At 25.1% G+C, this 19,800-nt stretch overlaps 1 protein-coding gene and 1 long non-coding RNA gene across 4 annotated transcripts in view; one reads left to right on the forward strand and one right to left on the reverse strand.

The window, feature by feature from the left end:
• LOC100871382 (uncharacterized) overlaps nucleotides 1-19,800 on the forward strand; it is a 33,339-nt gene that overhangs the window by 10,782 nt on the left and 2,757 nt on the right. The window contains exons 2-6 of one of the 3 annotated variants that reach the window (XR_015294159.1): nucleotides 7,235-7,358; nucleotides 14,192-14,302; nucleotides 14,650-14,787; nucleotides 14,946-15,043; nucleotides 16,599-17,000. Coding sequence is in view for 2 of the 3 variants with exons in the window: in XM_003693664.4 (XP_003693712.1) it covers nucleotides 7,235-7,358; nucleotides 14,192-14,302; nucleotides 14,650-14,787; nucleotides 14,946-15,043; nucleotides 16,599-16,764 (637 nt within the window). In the remaining variant the exon portion in view is untranslated. The remainder of the gene's footprint in view (nucleotides 1-7,234; nucleotides 7,359-14,191; nucleotides 14,303-14,649; nucleotides 14,788-14,945; nucleotides 15,044-16,598; nucleotides 17,001-19,800) is intronic. The other 2 variants (XM_003693664.4, XM_003693663.4) reach the window with 2 other exon arrangements.
• LOC147658587 (uncharacterized) lies at nucleotides 4,424-8,615 on the reverse strand. The gene is made up of 4 exons (XR_015294160.1): nucleotides 8,079-8,615; nucleotides 6,125-6,551; nucleotides 4,799-5,181; nucleotides 4,424-4,730 (listed from the first exon to the last, which is right to left on the reverse strand). It is a non-coding gene; the product is annotated as an uncharacterized LOC147658587 (long non-coding RNA).

Consider the following 19,800-nt stretch of genomic DNA (forward strand, 5'->3'; position numbering starts at 1 on the left):
CATAAGAAAAAATATGATAAAGAATATAATAAAGAAAATTTTAGTTATTTTTTTTACTTATATAAAAATAGTAAATTGAATTGTTGAAATTTTTATGAAAAAATAAATCAAAACATAATTTAAATCAGATTAATTTTTGTTGAATTATATATTTTCTGATATAATTAATTATATTAATTTATTATTGATATTACAAGATATAATAGCGAATAAAATCGCTTATTAAAACTAACACATATTTAACTCGTTTTTAACATCGCTATATCATATAATATATATATTTATTACTCATGAGATGCCGACTACTATTTCATTAAAACATTATTTATAATTAAAATTTGTTACTAATCAATTATTATAAATAGATACATATTGATAATATTCATTTGTTATTTCTAAGTGATAAATAAATTTTTCTAATAATTGATTCTTTCAAAAAATATGTCTACATTATATAGTTAACTTTACTATAGATAGAACTTCATTGAAATCGATGAGAATCTATTTGATATATTCCCCGTAAAAAATTCATGTATGCAGCCTAGACCTCAATCTTTATTTCACTTTCTACGCACAAAGACTAATTACCATAAACAATCAGTCAAGTCTCTCTAATCAATCATGCCTACAAACTTCTTCTCTACTCTTTACAATCTCCATTGTCACGAAATATTCTTAATTCTCTCTACCTTCTCCCAAAAAGAAAAGTAAAATCATAGCTAATTAACACTTTCATCGCGATACTAAGTTTCTCCGCAAAAAAAAAAAAAAAAAAAAAAAAAAAAAAAAAAGAATACTACACTCTATTTTATTGCCGCGAGATAGTCAGTTTGTAATGCACGACAATTGGCTCATGGTGAGGTTAGAAATTACTCGTATCGTCTAGCGGATTCCCATTGAGCGATAGGCCCGCGTTTTCCTTTCTATGTCAAAGAAATCGCCGAGGCTCGACGATGTTCCCGCGCTCGAGGCGAACGGCAGTGGCGAAACAACGATGTGAAAGCAGATTGGAACGACCTGGACAGGCCTCGATGGGCCTCCAGACTCTTTCTTTTTCTTTTTCACGCACGTGACAAACGATTAAAGACCGTGCGTCCGTTATACGTTCCGTTGATTCACGTGTACCTTGCACGCGTGTACGATACTCGTTCTTTGTCTCTTTCCATGAACTATTGGGTGGAGTAAACATGTTTCACCTGCTGATTAATTATTACGGAAACTTGGATCATTGCCTAGTATTCGGAATCATTTTCAACGAGAATTCTTGGATTCTTAAGAAAATAGATATATCTATAGACAGCACAAAAGTATTTGAATGTTTATTTTTGACAGAATGTATTTTAATATTCTGGAATGATTTTAATCTTGTGATCAGTAAATTTATGTGCTAGAATAATTATATTTATAAAATTAATTAGAAAAATATATCATATAATAATGAAAAAAAACTTTTTGTTTGAGAAATTATATTTTTCATATTATTTAATTTGTTGTAATTATCAGATAAAATAAATTCTTTTAAAATTAGATTGTTTTTAAGTCTATCAATAATTAAGTTTATCAACATTAAATCTATCAATAACATAAAAATATAATATAAAATCAATAAGTATATATCGATTATTCTAACTTAAATGTTTTAAAAAATCTAATTTAATCTAAATCTAAAACTAATCTAGATATTGTTGAAATTATGAAATTTAAATATTATTTTTATAAATTAATCTTAAAGTAATCAATAAGGACATATAATATAAACAATAATTTACATATCAATAAATAACATATTAAGATGATTAATTCACTCTTTAAAAAAAAATAAAAATAAATAAAAATAAATAATTGCTAAAACATAAATTTACATTTAAATGTTATTTCTTAACATAATTCTTTAATATATATACATAAGTATTTGTGGTAATTAGAAACTAATTAATAATAATAATTAATAATTTCTGCCTTCAAAGAGTTTGCATCCAATTTCTCAATATTATTTTAATTTTATCCATATTAATTATATAATATAGATATTATAGCTATTATATATATATTATATAATTAATTATATAAAATGATTCACACATCATATCCTTCTTCTTTCGAGAAAATATATAAAAATCACATAATGATATGTCTGAACAACTGATCGATACCATACATCAAAATACAAAATCACAAATAATCATATATCTGTGCACATATATACATATATATTTCTTTTAGAACAAACATTAATTGAAGAAGATAACTTATTAATCGACTGACCTTTGTACAAAGTTCTTGGTTTTCTTCAAAATCAATTCTATCCGCGACTGATTTTTTTTCTTTCGTTTAGTGTTTTTATTATGTAATGATAAAATAATCTATAAAATAGTAAATTTGTTGATAATTTGTTGAGTTTGATAATTTTGTATAATTGCAATTTGTAAGAAACATAGTAAACATTTTTAGTAACAAATTTATCATGCAATTCCAACGCAATCTGTTTAATAATGAATATAAAACTGAGCAGAAAAAAGAAAATGATATAATTCATCATCGATAAACAGATTGTTTCATTTTCTAGTTTGAAATTCAATTTCTATATAATTATAATAATCTATATATTATAATTATAATCTATATATATATCACAAGAAAGAATTCATAATCAGATGTATAAGAATCAATTTAACAAATACATAAAGAAAAAAACATCATGAAATCAAATTTATGAATTTAAAAAAAAAGAGAGAAAGAAAATTTCGAATGAAAACACATAACATTCATCGTGCATTTCATAGAAAAATTGTTACGTAAAATGTGGGTGTTCCCAAGGTTAGAAAGATCTCGCAACTTGGGAGTCGAGAGTATTTAGAATTCGATTTATGATTAAGCAGTATCGTGGGTTACGAAATTTCTCGAGTTTCTATCTTGAGAATCACAACTTCTTTGCAGTTTCCATAAACGATTACAAGAATCGAAGGTCTCGATTCGCAATTTCTTGTAATTACTTCGAATCACAAGCGGGAAGTACTATTTTCAGGAAAAATTAAATTCTAAATTCGGACAAGGAAATGCATATATTAGAATAATTTGACAGAAAAATTTATAAGAAAAAAATAAAAAATTCTTTAAGTTTAGAATTTACAATCGTTTAAGAAAATAGCGTTGAAAAAAGACTTAAATCATAATTTAAGTTAAATAAAATAAAAAATAATTATCAATAAATAAAAAATGAAGCCGAAAATATTTTTTTTATTCTTAATCTTTTAAATTTTTAGATAGTTGTAATTTTTTATAATAGACATCAAAAGTTTATACTAATAACAACAACTAATAACAGAACAATAAAATTAAAAATAGATCGAGTAATAAAATCAAATAAATAAGATGGAAATGAATCATAAATAAATAAAAATTTTTGATAAAAAAATTACAGTAAAAAGAAAAATTCAGATGATCGAATATTATATTGTAATCACTATCAATTGAAGAATTGTTTAATATATCTAAAGAGATTTCAAACAGAAAACAATCTTAATAGCTAAAAATAGTTTGATAATTATTTTAAAAGAATCCAATTATTATATCATGAAAAAAGTATACGTATCTAGAACATTTTACAAAGCATGCATTTTCTAATTTTGTGAGATTCATAGAGCTCGAAAGATTTTCCGTATGAGTCCATGCGGCTTATTGCACTTTCTACAAGATTCTATATCAAAAAATTGTCGATATATGTACTTTCTAAAATGCAAGACCTGTTAAAGATGTCTTACAAATTGATGATAAGGTAATTATTTTCTTTACGAGAAATTCCTAAGAAATTAAATTTAATTAATAATTTTAATATAATTTTTTATTTTCATTATTTTGTGTAGATTGATTAAGCTAGATTAAATTTAATTCGTATCCAGAGATATTTTTATCAATTTTTAATTATTAATAATTAAAAAATAAAGCTAAATATGCAATTAAATAAGTTTGAATATATATGAATTCGAATCTGCAATAATAATCTATTATTATACATATTATATAAAAATAATATTAAAAAATTATCGTTGTTTTCTTGTATATCTTATATATATCTTGTGTATATATATATATATATATATATATATAAAAGAGAGAGAGAGAGAGAGAGAGAGATATATATATATATATATAATATAAGCATATGAAATTGAAATTTTTGGAATTATTATAACGACAAAAAGAGGTTTTTAAAAGATATATAGTCACTTAATATGACGTGGATATTAGTTACTTACGGTAAATTTAAGCAACATCGTTGTCCTAGTTCTTCTATAATCTTCTAAATAACAATCGCGAATAATTAGCACGTTGCTTAACGATTGATGATAAAGCATTGATGAACGGAACGAATAATCATGTTCATTATATAAGAATACCTTCGGCATGAAAAAAATATAATGCATATTGTAGAAGAAATATGTATTATGTGTACATGATACATATAATATTTTTTAATTTTTTATAATATCATTTTCTCAATCTTTCTGTCACATTATTTTACTTTCTCCTACGTTCTTTTTAAATAACATTATATTAATATTAATATTAAAAAAAATTGAAAATTATACTTATCTTTTATATAACTTATCTTTTAATGACTGAAATTATTATCATTTTCTTGGAAAATTTGATATAGATTAGAAATCCGTTCTAAGGGGTTGCAAATATGGTCACAAATATGAGTGGAGGCCATAAATAGAGTATCAAAACTAAAAATAAATAAATAAATTCATTTTTATATCATTTTATATCTAGAAATGTAAAAGGATTCTCATACTTGACCGACGATGCAGAAGAACGATTCTCTTCTTCAATAGATTGTCATAAGATCTAAAATTACATTTAATTTCGAGGGCGGTATGCGTGGCGCATCCTCGATCGCAAGAAAGTCCGGAACTCGAGCTGACACGGTTGAGTAAATGCGCTCTCTATGAGCCTCGTTCTAGGATAACAGTGCTCGGCTCCGTTTCTTCAGGAAGTGGCCGGTCAAGATATATGACTGCAACTAAAAATTTGTAACAACCGGTTGCGATTTCATTTCCTTCCGCAATTTCCTCTAAGGGACTTTGTTCAGCCTCGCCTGGTACACGTAACTTCCGATGAAAATCCATTCTGCGTGATAGTTTGAGTGGTAAGGAATACCGTGGATTAGACAATTTTCTAAAACAGTTTTTAATCTTTTATTTAACATAAACCTCTTTTAAATAATTTTATTATTTAATATTTATTTTAATATTTATTTATTTATTATTATTGATCTTGTGGAACAAAGATCTAATTCAAAATTTTATTGAAAATTTAAATCTGTAATGTATTTCAAATGAATTTCTCAGACAAATTGATCAATTTCATATTTTGGATTAAATTTTTTAATTTTAATATTTGGATACGTGATTAGAATGAATTTCTGAAAGAAAAAAAAAATTAATTTAAATTTTTTTATCTAAGTTGTTTTGCAGCCAATAAATGACAAAAATAATCATTTTAAAATTAATGTTAAAAAATATTTATTTTCTAATCTTTAAATCTCAGATTAATTGAATTCAAGTAGTTGAAGTTGTACAACTTCACAGGTATAAATCTATCATTCATTTCAAGTTTGACCAGTATTGCTGTATATTATCAATTTTAAAAATTATAAGGATTTGGTTTCATATTTCATTTATATAAGATCACCAACTGACTGTATATTTTCTAAATATAATTATGATCATATGAAAGTTAAAATTTTTTAAAATTTTCTCTTTTCAATTAACATTAGTTAGATTAAATTTATTATTAACTTATCAAACAAGATAGATACTAACATTATGGATTTTTATCTAAATTATTTTTTTAGATATTATTTATAAGTCTATTTAGTTTTATCAGTTTTAGAAATTTTGATCTATTCAATATGAAATAATGAATAATAATTTATATTAAATATATAACATATTGAAATAATTTTGTAGGCAATAAAAGCGAAAACGTATTGTGAAATATATCAATTCTAATGTTAATTGGATTCCTTGGTAGCGTGTGTTAAATCGATTGCACTTCATAAAAATTCCCAAATTATAATATATCTTTAATTGTACTCTTATACCAGATAACTCTGTACCAGATAATCTTCCATTTCCAATTATCGTTTTATCCAAGTTTTGATCGATGAATAGGTTGATTACCAACGATAAATTCCTCCGAAGTTGGAAAACGGCGGTTTCACGAATAATTTCCTGTAATTTATTCGACCGGCCTTTTTCCAGCCGTATCGAAAGACTTTGAATTCATGAAGGAATCGCGATCCTTGCTTTCTTACTTTCTAACGATCATAACATTTCCATAAAGTGACTACGACTCGCTTTTAATTTGCATTGTGAACCAACGACCGTTCACTTCAATCGAACAATATTTCCTTGTTCCTTCGTTATCGTTTTCACTAGCTATTCAATCATTTTCTTTGATCCTATATCAAGATGAGATTTCCAATTCAATTCCTTAAAAGATCCTTGATGATTGTTTTTATATTTTTGTGTTTTTATATATTCCTGGCGATAAAAATAAATTATATTAAAAATTATCAGTTTTATTTGTTGTATTACAATTTCTAATTTGATTTTTTCTTATTTTAAATTTATATACATTATGAATATAGGTAAAGTAAAAATGATAAAGATATATATTCAAAAAAATAAAAATAAAGACTTACATCTAATTTAACTAACTTTCTAATTTAACCTAACTTAACCTATTTGTAATTTTTAAAAAAGAATAATATTATAATTCAAAAAAAAGTAAAATAGAAAAAAATACATAAAAAATACAATTTTTTGTTAATTTTTAATTGTTTTATAAAAATAATTATTATTCTTTTACTAATAATCATGAAAATTATTGAAAATATATTTTTAGTAATTATCGAATGATATCAAAATATGTATTAAACTCCTCGAATGACAATATTATCGAAAATTAGATTTATTTATGATTCTATTGTTCAATATATGATTAATCTCAATTTTTTTCGTAATTTTTTAAGATTTTTCATGCAAATACTTGAGATTTATATTTAAAGAAATAGATAAAAACGATGATTTGCGAGATTATCAACGAGAAATAAAACATTTAGCAATAGATTGAAATATTCGAGTTAATTATTGATGACGCTTGTAAATACAAAGAAAAGATCGATAGATAATATGAATCATTCAAACAAATTGTTTTGTTGCAGCAATATGCAGCCAAGCATGCTGAGCAGAGCCATTTAGTGGAGCAAATGAATACAAAATACTATTACTATACAAGAACACAAGGTCTCTTCAGGATATGCTATCCCAAAGAAAGACCACCGACTGGTAAGTTCATCATCATCGAACTTTCTTAATGTAAATTCTTATTCTTTTGATTCTAATTCTATGTTAATTTTAAATTCTTTCGATCCTAATCTTACTATATTATAGACAATGTATATTATATTGTATATTAAAGATATATTATCTGAAATCTATGATTAATTCAACAATTCCTATTTTTTTTAAAGGATTTTTTGATTAGATCCATTATATGTATCTAAAAAATAGAATCTTATTTCATATCAAGAGAATATGAGAATTCTTTCTTTTTTGCTAATAATAGAGGTTTCATCTAAATAGCATTCTAAAAAAAAGTTAGAATCATTTTTTAAAATTTTATATTATAAGTCAATAATTCTGATTCAATTTAATATAAATATAAAATATATTTTAGTTCAAAATTATCTTCTTTAGCTTCTTCTTTTCAATGATGGAAATGAATCTTTTGCAATTACGTCTTAAATCGATTTTATAGAATACTATTCAATATACTTACAGTACTATTCAAATTTATTTATGGCAATAAAAAATTATAGCATAGCAAAAGGATAAAATAAATCGTTACTGAAATGCATTCGTGTAAGTATAAATGAATTGTTTAAATAACAGGTTGTTACTACTTTTTAGATTCAAATGAAAGCATTCTACCTGCATCTATTACATTTGAAAATAGATTTTTTTGATATAAAAAGAACTATAAAATTTTGAAGACTGTAAACTTACTAATTCCTCACAATAATTTGTTTTTCGTTTTGCATTTCACTTTCAAAAGTTAAGTACCGTTTAACGAGCAGTGAATGACAAATTAAATATCAACAATTTATCACGATCTCACTGAATATCACAAACTCTCACGGAATATTTCTTGAACGTTTCAGTTTAATTAATCGAACAAAAAAACATATTCTTGATTTTTGGAGAAACAACTATCAAACGGCCATGATGAGTTTCTCATAAGTTACGGGTTTTTAAAACAGATGGCGGCCTTTAGAAGACTTTCTACAATATTTTATACTATAATGTCGCAGGTTATCCGATCCCACGTAATAGGTTAAGAGTTTATAATAGACAAGTTGCACGCAATTCGAAGAGAAAGGAAAGGAAATCGTGAAATTATTGGCATAAACGTGATAGCTCAGAAACGTTTCTTTCGAATGTCTATTTAATCAATATTGATCCGCGATCTTTTCTAATATTGAATATTAATAAAACTATAAAAGGAAATAATGTAGTATAATTCTAGACTTGATAAAATTATGTGAGGTTTTGTTCACTTGTCTTCGTGTCCTGGAAAGTATAGTAATCACATCATGTTTTTACAAATAGAAGAAACTTTTACAAAAAAAGCAATCAGAGGTAATCTATTTTTCTTTGAATAATCGATTTAAGATATGAGATAGACATTAGAGTCTAATTTAATTTCAACAGTTATAATATAAAAATTGAATTTTTTTATTTTGGAAAGAAGAATTTTTGAATTCTTATTTTTTTAAGATACCAATCTCTTCGTAATTATCGTTGAAATTAAATAGATAATTCAAACACTATATGATATATTTTAATTTTTTACTATATTAAATAATGGATATTTAAAAATATTAATTTGCTACTTTAAATAAATAATTTTAGTTTTCAGTTATACATATGAATTTATGCATATATATTTAAAAAGTTTGTATATTTAAATAATTGATAAAATTCATGTTAGTTTAATTTCACATTATTATAAAATTGTTCAATTCGCTGTGAATAATACGAATTAAATAAAATTTCACATAGAAAATAATTTCATAAATTGTCTAACGTTTAATGTAAATATATTTAGATGCAATCAAAATTGTATTAATTTTACATAATAATATAATTACAATTTTCTATAATAATAATTTTTATAATAATGATAAAATCGAATTTACCAACAATTAGAAAAAACCCAATATTAAGTACAAAGTAATTTAAAAATTTTTCTAAAATTCACATATAATAATTTCCCTTCCATTCGATGTGAAATTCTCACACAATAGAATCAATCGCACGAGTTCGACAAATGGAAAGTTCATTTACATAATAAAGAAACCAGGTTCGTAAAAAGGAGCCAAGTGCATCAGTTTCACAACAAAGAATCGTATTTCCCAATTTTCACGCAATTAGGATCATTGTTTTTGCAAATATATATATATACAAATAAATTTCATTTTTCTTTGCTTCGCATAAGATCGATAAAATATTCGAAGTACTGCAACTTTCAAGATATTATTTATATTTAGTATAAATATATTTAATATAAATACAATTTAGTGTTTGATTAATAATGTTAGGTTGGAAAATACTTATATTTATAATTTAAAAAATAATTATGATTTTTTTTTATATTAATATTATTATAAAGATTTTCGGAACTTCTAACATTAGATACAGAAAATTCATATTTTTAGCTTTTAGTAGCTTTTAGTAGCAAATAAATTTTAATAACTCCAATATCAATAATAGAAACATTATCTAAAATACAAGATTATTATATCATAAAATTACAGTTTGTTCGAATTTTTGTCAAAAATATAAATTTAAAATATATTAAAAATATATTAAAAATAAATTAAAAAATATATTAAAAATATATCTTAAATTATTATGTAATTTTTTCGTTCCAGTTAAATAATCGGAAGATATATTTTATTTGATGTTAAAAGTTTTTAAAATCATGATAATAAAAACATGATTATTTTCTAAATTGTATTATAAATATTTTTTAACCTAATTTCATTTAACTTACATTGTAAATAAGATAAATATCGTATATATTATATATTAAAATAAACATTATTATATTATTATAAATATTTTCAAAATTATTTGTTTCAGATTCTTTGCAATTTTATTATATTATCAAAAGATTAAAAATTTAAGATTTATTTTAGCAAGAATATCGAATAGAATTATTAAGGTATAATTATGATTATATAAATATGTTAACACAGTTATATAAATAAATAAATACAATACGAAAATTCATCATGCTCTAAGAGCCTTGAAACAATGACAAATAACATTATGCGAGCCACGTGTACTCATGATTGAATCAACATGCCGCACCTGGCACTTATTACCGGCTTGCATTTTATTATTTATAGTTATATATTCATATCTACCATAATCAAATCCAAATATTTCTTGAATTACATGAATAACATACAATCAATATTTTATATCTTATTCTTCTTATTTATTTTTTTTATTTTTGATTTTATTAAAAAATTCTTTGACTTAATTAATTTTGGTTAAGTTTCAATCCAAAATTAAATACCAAATTTTAATCCAAAATTTAATCTAAATTAAATTACTTGTGGAGGGCAAAAATAGAGAAAATAATATATATTCAATCAAAACAATTTAAATTTATCCTAATTTAATCTATTTCAAATTTTAAAAATGACATACGATATATAATATATTTTTATGTTTCAAAAATTAAGATCAAATAACAATTATATATATAAGAAAAAATTGTTCAGAATAATGACAAGATATATCTATTTTGAATAATTTCTTTGTTTATATCACTTAACCTTGCATATCTTGAGAACAAAGATGAATTAAACTATATCTATATCCCAAATATATTAATAAAATTTTCCAATTTAAATTTAAGCATATAATTAATATATAATTAACTAATTTGTATACAATCTATAGTGAATAGCGAAGGAATGTAATATTGCAGTATAATTAGCAACTGTTAATTCAGTTTGTCTATCAATACATAATACATTTACTCATTCTTTCGTCCAGTTGAAACCTGAATATTCTATGAGTTCATTATTCAAAAAGGTTCGCATTTTCTCACGATGAGAAACATAAACATTTCTAAACTGTATAACGCAGTATAACGGAGTTAATTCCAGTTTGTGCGGAAGTTTCATATTTCACGAATAACATAACCTGTATTTTTCAAAGTAAGAGTGCTTCAATCGCTCAATCTTTGATGAATCAAAGGACTTTCGGCAGACCTTTATTCAAAATGCTATTTTTACTGTTTGTTTGAAACAATAACGAGCACTACTGTAACCGTGAATGCATTGAGGAATGAAACGATAGACAATAGAAAGTATACTGAGAAATTCTCGGGGAATGAGAACAACGGTGTATGTTGTTCCCGTCATTTGAGCGGAAAACAATCGAAACGATCGATACATTACGTGTAACCGTCTTGTACCGTTCTTCGACCGCCAGTTCCTTATCGGTTTGCAGACATACCGTTTGCTTCCATTTCCGGCGTTCTATTTCCGGTATCGTATTTGATTTATTTAGCGTACGTGATCATATATAATGATGACAATAATATATCGATCTTTCGAAAATATCGATATACGGCATAAAGCAGTCATGTTTTTAGTATCGATATATTGAAATATTAAAAATCAATATTTTTTTGATGCACTTCAGTTAAATTTAAAAAATATGGAATTTATATCTAAATATATATAATATCTGGATAATGAATTTATAATATCTATAACTTTGTTATATATTATTTTATATTTGTTTTTAATTTCATTATTTGTTAATCCTATTTAAAATTATTTACTTAAAAAAATTTTATTTAAAAATTATTTAATATTTATTTTAAATATTATTATTTCATATGTTTCGATCTAATGTTGAAAATTATTATTATATTCTATATTTTTTTTATAAATAAAAAATTATTTATTTTTATATATTATTTATATATTATTATTTTTTATTTATTTACCTTGTAAATAAATAACTAATACAAATTAAAAATTATTTAAAAAATATTTTATTGTTTATTTTATTGTTTATTATTAATTTTATTTTGAAATCACAAAATATTTATTATGAATTAAAAGCTTCAAATTTATCAAAATTTAATACTCGTAACAAAATAATCATGGATATTCTCATTTTCGATCAAGTATCATCTTATAAAATGGAGGTCACGTGCATACGTGGCGACCATCATGGATACATGTGAAAAATTTGAAGAAACCAGTCGATGACCGGTTTTGGTCAAGATTTTTCTTTTATTTAAATATTTTTCTGTGTTTCTTGTCGCGACAACTTGCCATGTCGTAACAACAGAAAAAGGAGGAAGCAGAATAAGTTCTATGTTGAGCAAGGATATTCTTCCTGAATGACGAGGTGTCTTAACGCGTGTACAGTTAACCACGAGTCAATGATCTTAGCATGGCGCCTCATTTAGACGAAACTAGATTCGTAAAAGGTCGAGGAAATAGTCGTCACCGATTGAATTACAAATATTTCAAACGGTATGCAACTTTACTTGATACATCCCTTAATAGTATACACAGCTTAATTAGGATTTCAAATTACATGCAGATGTCTTGCATTTTTTCTGTCAAAGAAGTTTTCATTTTCATTCTTAAATATTTTTTTTTTTTATTATATTTAGGATTTAAGAAAAAATTTTTTAAGAAGAAAAATCTAAAAGAAAATCTTTAAATACTTTTTTGATAAATTGATTTTTGAATTAATTTTTTGAATGAATATAATTTATTTTTATTAATTATAAAGAAGATATAAAATTAATATATAAAGAAGAATATTATAACATAATATCTAAATTTATTTTCAAATTTTTAAAAAATTAATTGATTTCAATATATTTACAATAATCTTAATTTTCTTCATATATTTTTTTCTATTTAAAAATTTTAAATAAAATCTTCTAGAATTATTCAAAAAAATAAATGTATTTAAACAAAATGATATAGTTTTATATTATCCTTATGTATATGTATATAAGATTCCATATTAGCACAAAAAAAAATCTATTTTTATTTATACATATAAAGAACTAAATAACTTCTATCATTATGTATCAAATAATAGTGCAATACATAATTTCTGTTAGAAAGTTTAATAGCAGAATTTCATAGTATCATATTACTTCTATAAAACAAATAAAAGATTGTAAAACTTTCTGCACACGTGTACCATGTATATACAAAAGAAAAATGGGAACATTTAAACAAGCTAAAGGAGAAGGTTGATGATTCGCAATTAATGTCATTATACTTTTCTTTGACGTTTTTAGAAACACAGGAAACTGTGAAAGCATCGCGACACGAGCGTGACTTTTTCTTTTCACTTCGTGAAATGCCTTTCGAAAGTAGTATTTCGTAGATTTGGAATGGCCAAAGAGTACCGTTGCCCATGAAAGATAAACTAGAGGTTACATGAGCGACAGCCAACTTGAATATATGTGTACATTTAGTACACATACCGTATATACTATGTAGCCAGTGATAGCGCATTGCATTCTGGGTCACGTGTTTTTCAATACGCGTGCGCACAATATGTCAGGACTGCAACGAAAAAACTCGACACCTTTAGCTAAGAAATTCTTTCGATCAATTCGAATTATTAAGACAAGTATTCAAGTTATCTATCGAATTATTCTAAATGATTAAAAATTACTATGTTTCTTGCAATAAAAATATTTCGTTCTATTAATAGGTTCTATTATAGGTTATAATTTGAATATTATTTTATTTCATGATATATAAAAGATTTGAGATTAGGTAACGATTTCCTAACTCATATTTTAAACATAAAAGAATTTGAAACTTGAATTCGAAATTTCATTTTGCAATCGACCATTACACACGTGCGTAATTAGAACGTTTCTAAGGCAAATTTCCATGACTATCCAATTAATCGGCAACAACCGTGAAACTTCCTTAAACAGACTGCATCGATTTTCGCAACTTGGTGAGGATTTCGCAAAATCATGTTGCCCCTGTTAGTTAAACATTGGATTAACGTAATTTCGCTTTCATTCATTGTTGCAGTTCAAACCTATTTAAGTCCTGTGGAGACACATTGTATGAACATTAATTATTTCATCCCCGATGAAGAAAATCTAACGAGAGGCTTCTCCGACGATGCAATGACTCGACTTCGTATGTACAATGAACTAAATAAAATATCTCTACAATATTTTTTTTAGAATTATTTTAAAGATAACTATTAGCATAGTCACAAGTGGTTATTTTTTCACTCGCAAAACTTCATTATATCTCCATTATATCAATTTGATTCTTAAAATGAAATATTGAAACATTATAAATTGAAACATTATACTTTCTTCTCTACATGTCCTTGATTGTGAATGTCACTAGCGTTATATTCCGACAATCTGTTGATGTAATGGGAGCGTTAGCTGCTTGTGTGGCTTGAGAGAAAAGTTAAGTTTATCATTCCTGTTTTAAATAAATAAATTTCATTGATATGTTTTATTGATTTCCAGACATGGGCAGATCTGTGATAGCTCTGTTTATAGTGGGATTTGTTGCAATTTTTACGGCATTCTGGACGGGAGTGGTAGGCTGTTGGAAGAGGTCACCAGGAAATATCACAGCCACTGCAATCTTGATGTTGCTAGCATGTTAGTGGCTTCATACATTTAATGCGTGTTTTATCCATTCATTCTATGATTAATAACTGCATAAAAAATTTTCCAATTATTAAAATATCGTTAAGACAAATCAAGCCTTGAAAAAAGACAATCATTCTTGTTTCATAATATTATATTTGATAACACAGGCCTATTAAGCGCTAGCGCAATGGGTCTTTGGCACGGAGTGGAGTATTATGAGAAAGAGAAAATTGTCGGAGAAGAGTATTATCAACAATGGAACAACGTAAGTGATATTTTTTTATTGCTTAAATTATACAGAATTATATAGAAGATAATAAAAAACATCTTCATAAGTTTTAGAATAGATAATCCACATCAAATGAAGGAAAAAAGTCCTAAAAAATATAAATATAAGTCTTATTTTTTTTTTAAGCGAATAATCTGTTTTAAAAACTTATGAATTATTATATTTTTCTTCTTAATTATAGAAAATCTAAATATTTTCCTTTCGTTTTTCTCGTATCTCATCTTGTTTTGTAATATAATATTAATGAATATTATTCGCTTAAAAAAAAATTGTTTATAAATTTGAAAATATTAATTTTTCGATTCATGTTTATTAAGTATTATTTACTTTGAAAATTATTTTTTTATTATCTTACATAATGGAAGTAATACAATATTTGATATAATTCAATATCAGTAAAAGTTAATTTTCACTTTATAGTATGAATTATTATTTTTCAATCATTTATGAAAATCAGTTTCGTAATTTCCTATCAGTTAGTGAATTTCCTGTATCGTGTATTAATGTATGCTTCAAGATAAACACTTGTAATCGTTGACTTGTGTAACATAGAAAGTAACTTGTTGCTTTCGATATCGAATGTATTTTCTTTCTCTTTATCGATGAGGATTTAAACAATCTTGATATAGAGAAGAGAGAATTTAAATAATCTTGATGTAAATCTGATGATAGATTGTAACACAATATTCGAGATTCATATATTATTTTTATATTGAATATACGTTTCTAGTGTTATGCATCATCTGAGCAAGGTACAAAAATCTAATACTATTAAATTTTAAATACAATTTTAAATCAACTAAAGATCCATATCAAAAATGATTCTTTTTAATTTTTATTTCTTTTTCTAAAAAAAACATATTTGAAAATCTTTAATTTTTTTTAAATAAATTTCAATTTTCTGTAATAAAATATTCATTGTATACGATTATATAAATGTTATAAATATTATTAATAGTTATACAGAAGAATTATAATATTTCAATACAGGTTCAAAAATTTAAGATATGATTCTTCGAACTAAAATAAAACGAAAATCAAGAATTAAAAAATTGCGTTTGCAGATTTGTTTTTTAATTATTTTATCTAGTTTTTTTTATTCATTCATTGACAAAAACAATCTCGCGATATTTTCATCAATTTTTAATTGTCAATAACTAAAAAACAAAACCTCAAACGCATTTTTTTTTAATTTTCATATTATTTTATTTTAGCCTAAATTAACCATTTTTAAAATTCTTGAATTCTTATATCTAATCAAATCGTAAAATTGTACTAAATTTTGCGGTCAAAATTAATATTTTTCTCAAATACTTTTCAACCACTTCAGATATCACAGAGCAAAAATAAAACATTCAAATATTGGTTCACTTTGCTTCCAACTACAAAATTTCTTACATTCTCTTTAATCATGCTATCGTTAAAAACAATCGAAAAATTCCTAGGATTAAAGGCGATGATTCCAGAGACGGGGAAGGATGATTCCCGAAAAAGAAGAAACGTAATCGTTCATTCAAAAATTTGCCTACAGGTTTTAAGAGACAACACGGTGCAGTGGTACGGCTGGTCGTTTTATCTTGCCTGGCTGGGAGTGGCCACGTGTTTAGGCACGATGACGCTGTTCCTGATCGCGGCAACCTGCCTGCGGCGGGAGCATGCTCGCGAGCAGGCACAGAACATACAATACATCATGCCAGGTGACGCGCAAACGCTGAAACGACCGTACTAACTTCCCCCCTCTTTTTTTTTTTTGGAATGCGGCTCTAGGTTCTGAAGGACAACTCACTAATCTCGTACGACTGGTCGTACGTGGTCGCTTGGGTCGGCGTCGGTTGGTCGTTGGTCAGCGCGATCTTGTTTAGTGCCGCGGCGATTTGCTTGAGGGGCGAGAGAATGCGCGAAGAGGCGATGAACATGCAGTACCTCATGCCTGGTACATATTTAACACCTTTTGCTTTTGCCGAACGAACGCGATTGGCTCGTGCGGACTTCTCTTGAGGTCAAGGAGGTAGAGCTGGGTCGAGGCCTAGTTTTTTTAGTTTCGTGAAATTTCAACTTGAAACTTTGCAGATGTATTTTAAGTTTACGCATGTGTGACGATATTTTTAATAATCATATGTTACGATATTTTATGGATTACGGTAAATATTTTATGACTGCGAAAGATTCTAAGAATTTTGCAATTATTCAACAAACAGTATTGATTTTTATTTTTCAATATAGGCTGAGTTTGTTTATGTCGAATATAGAAAAAGATAGTGAATAAAAGAAATAAAAAGAAAAGATAATTGAGATGCAGGAAAAAATATATCTATGATGCAAAAATAAAAATTTTTTTACTTTTTCCGTTTCTTTTTAATGGAATTTTTATGATTATATTTTTGTGATATTTTTCTAATTAAAATATATATTTATTTTTTAAATATCCAATTAAAATAAATCTAAAGTTTAAAGTAGAATTTCAATTAGATTATTATTCTCAATATTTTAATAAATTATTTGTACAAATTATCTCTTGTCTAGATTTTGAGAGTTTCAAATAACACGAAAGAAAGCAAAAACTTTTGAGGTTAGAAAATTATTTTTATGTACATAATTAAAATTAAAACTAAGTTACAGAAATTCAAGTGTTTAATTATTATGAAAATTTTTTTTTTAATTGAATATAATATTAATATTTTTAATTTAAAAGAAATATAAACAGACAAAATATCGTAATGATAATTCAGTTATTGACATGCAATTTTATTTTCATACCTTTTTTCTTTTTTTTTCTTTTGTGATTGAACAGATGTTTTTGTGAAAATATTTTTGACCATAAAAAAAGAATCTGTGCGAGCATCGTGTACCACTAACTTTCATTCATGATTACTGGGTTGACGAAAATGACGTTCCTTGGTTTAAAAAATCTACTAACTTAAATTGATTCAAAATATATTAGAAGTTTAACGAGAAAAATTATTAATATAGAAGCAATAAGTGAAGAATTCATTAGATATTTTATACACAGTAATATGAAGATAATTATGACACGCATTATGACTTTGTCATTTTAAATTAATTAACTCGTATTTAAAAATACAGTATTTATTCATTATATTTAAATTTGGTCACTTTTTGCAGTGTATATTAGGGAGTCATTCCCATCACTGAGAAAAGATAATTCTCTTGGACTCAGTGAAATGACTAATTTCACACAGAACCGATACATAATAAACATCAAATGCTTGAATTCTCAATCTCTCTTTGTCTTTCTTCAACTTTTATTCTCTATAATCATTATCGACAGAGATGAAATAAGGCTTGAATCTCATGTTTTTTTACATACATGTGAATTGAATTATTGGTCTAGAGTATTGAATTCATGATGAATATAATATATCAAAAAAACTAATGTATTCTTGATAAATTAACTTCAACATAATTAAATTTAACTCGATGCAACAGTTGACATAGAGTGACATCTAATAGCATCTTCGTAAAACAATAAATAATATGAAAATTTTGTTAAAAAAGAGTATTTAATTTTCAATTGCTTCTGTATTAAAAAATTCGATATTAAATTTTCAATTATATAAAATCGCTGATCGATTATTATAATTGAATATAAATCCTATAAATGGATCTTCGTCACGAGAACAAACAAATGATCATTACATTAAATACAAAAAATAATGTATAAATGTTAAGTAATTTAACAAATGTGCCCCAAACTAATCGATAATTATAAAGAGATTAAAGGGAACTGACAGGGAATGAAAGAAATTGATTGCCCGCTTATTTTAACATTTTAATCAAAAAAATTGTACGAAAATTGTACATAAAATAACGATAGACTCCCAACTAGAATTGTTTAAGAGTTAATTAAAATACGGCCCCGAATTAATCGAAAATAAATTCGATTGTAAAGCATCGTGGGAAGAAGAATGTTCGATATTCGTCTTCGTGAAACTCTTACTAGATCTACTCACGCTCTATTTCCATCATGGATTAAAGCAATTTTGTCACGCTCTGATCCTGGAGAAAACTTTCTACATAAAACAATTTCGATCGATCGATCGATTTCGAAGTATAAGATATAACTTTGAGATACTTTGTTTTTTCATTCTTTTTGATTTTAAATTTTCTTTTCATTATTAATAAAAAAAAAAAAAGTCGGTAATCATCAAGAAAATATTATTTATAAACTATGTATATTAAACTTTTAATCGAAAAACAAACGAGTTAATCTCTCATTTGAATTATCAATTTCTTAAGTATAATAATTTTTATTTAAGGTTAATTTAAATTCGTACTTTTTTTTATATATATATAAATTGCTAATTTTTTTATCATGTTAATTTGATAATTTCATTTAAAATACTGGAAACCGGAGGAAATATGTAGAACTACGAGACATCTACAGGTGTGTTTTAATTAGCCCCTTGGAAAGTGACACACTTGCCTAATTTTACGCTCGATTCTCTGACGCCTTAGTTGCTTAGTTATCGATACTTACTTGATCTTATTGATGCTTATATCTATAATATCATAAGATATATTCAATAATCGTAAGATTCAATGAATAATCATTATCATTAAGATAAATAAAAATAACTGAGAAAAAGAAGCACAATAATTGCGCAATTTTTTCTTTTTTTTTTTATCACAGATATATTTTTTTATTTACATCGATGTAAAGTGGATATGGACAAATTCTAATAAAGAAATATAAAATGTAGGATCGAATACTA

The sequence above is a fragment of the Apis florea genome, unplaced genomic scaffold (assembly GCF_048593485.1).
Source record: "Apis florea isolate Af1SG1 unplaced genomic scaffold, ASM4859348v1 contig_1914_pilon, whole genome shotgun sequence".
Classification (NCBI taxonomy): domain Eukaryota; kingdom Metazoa; phylum Arthropoda; class Insecta; order Hymenoptera; family Apidae; genus Apis; species Apis florea.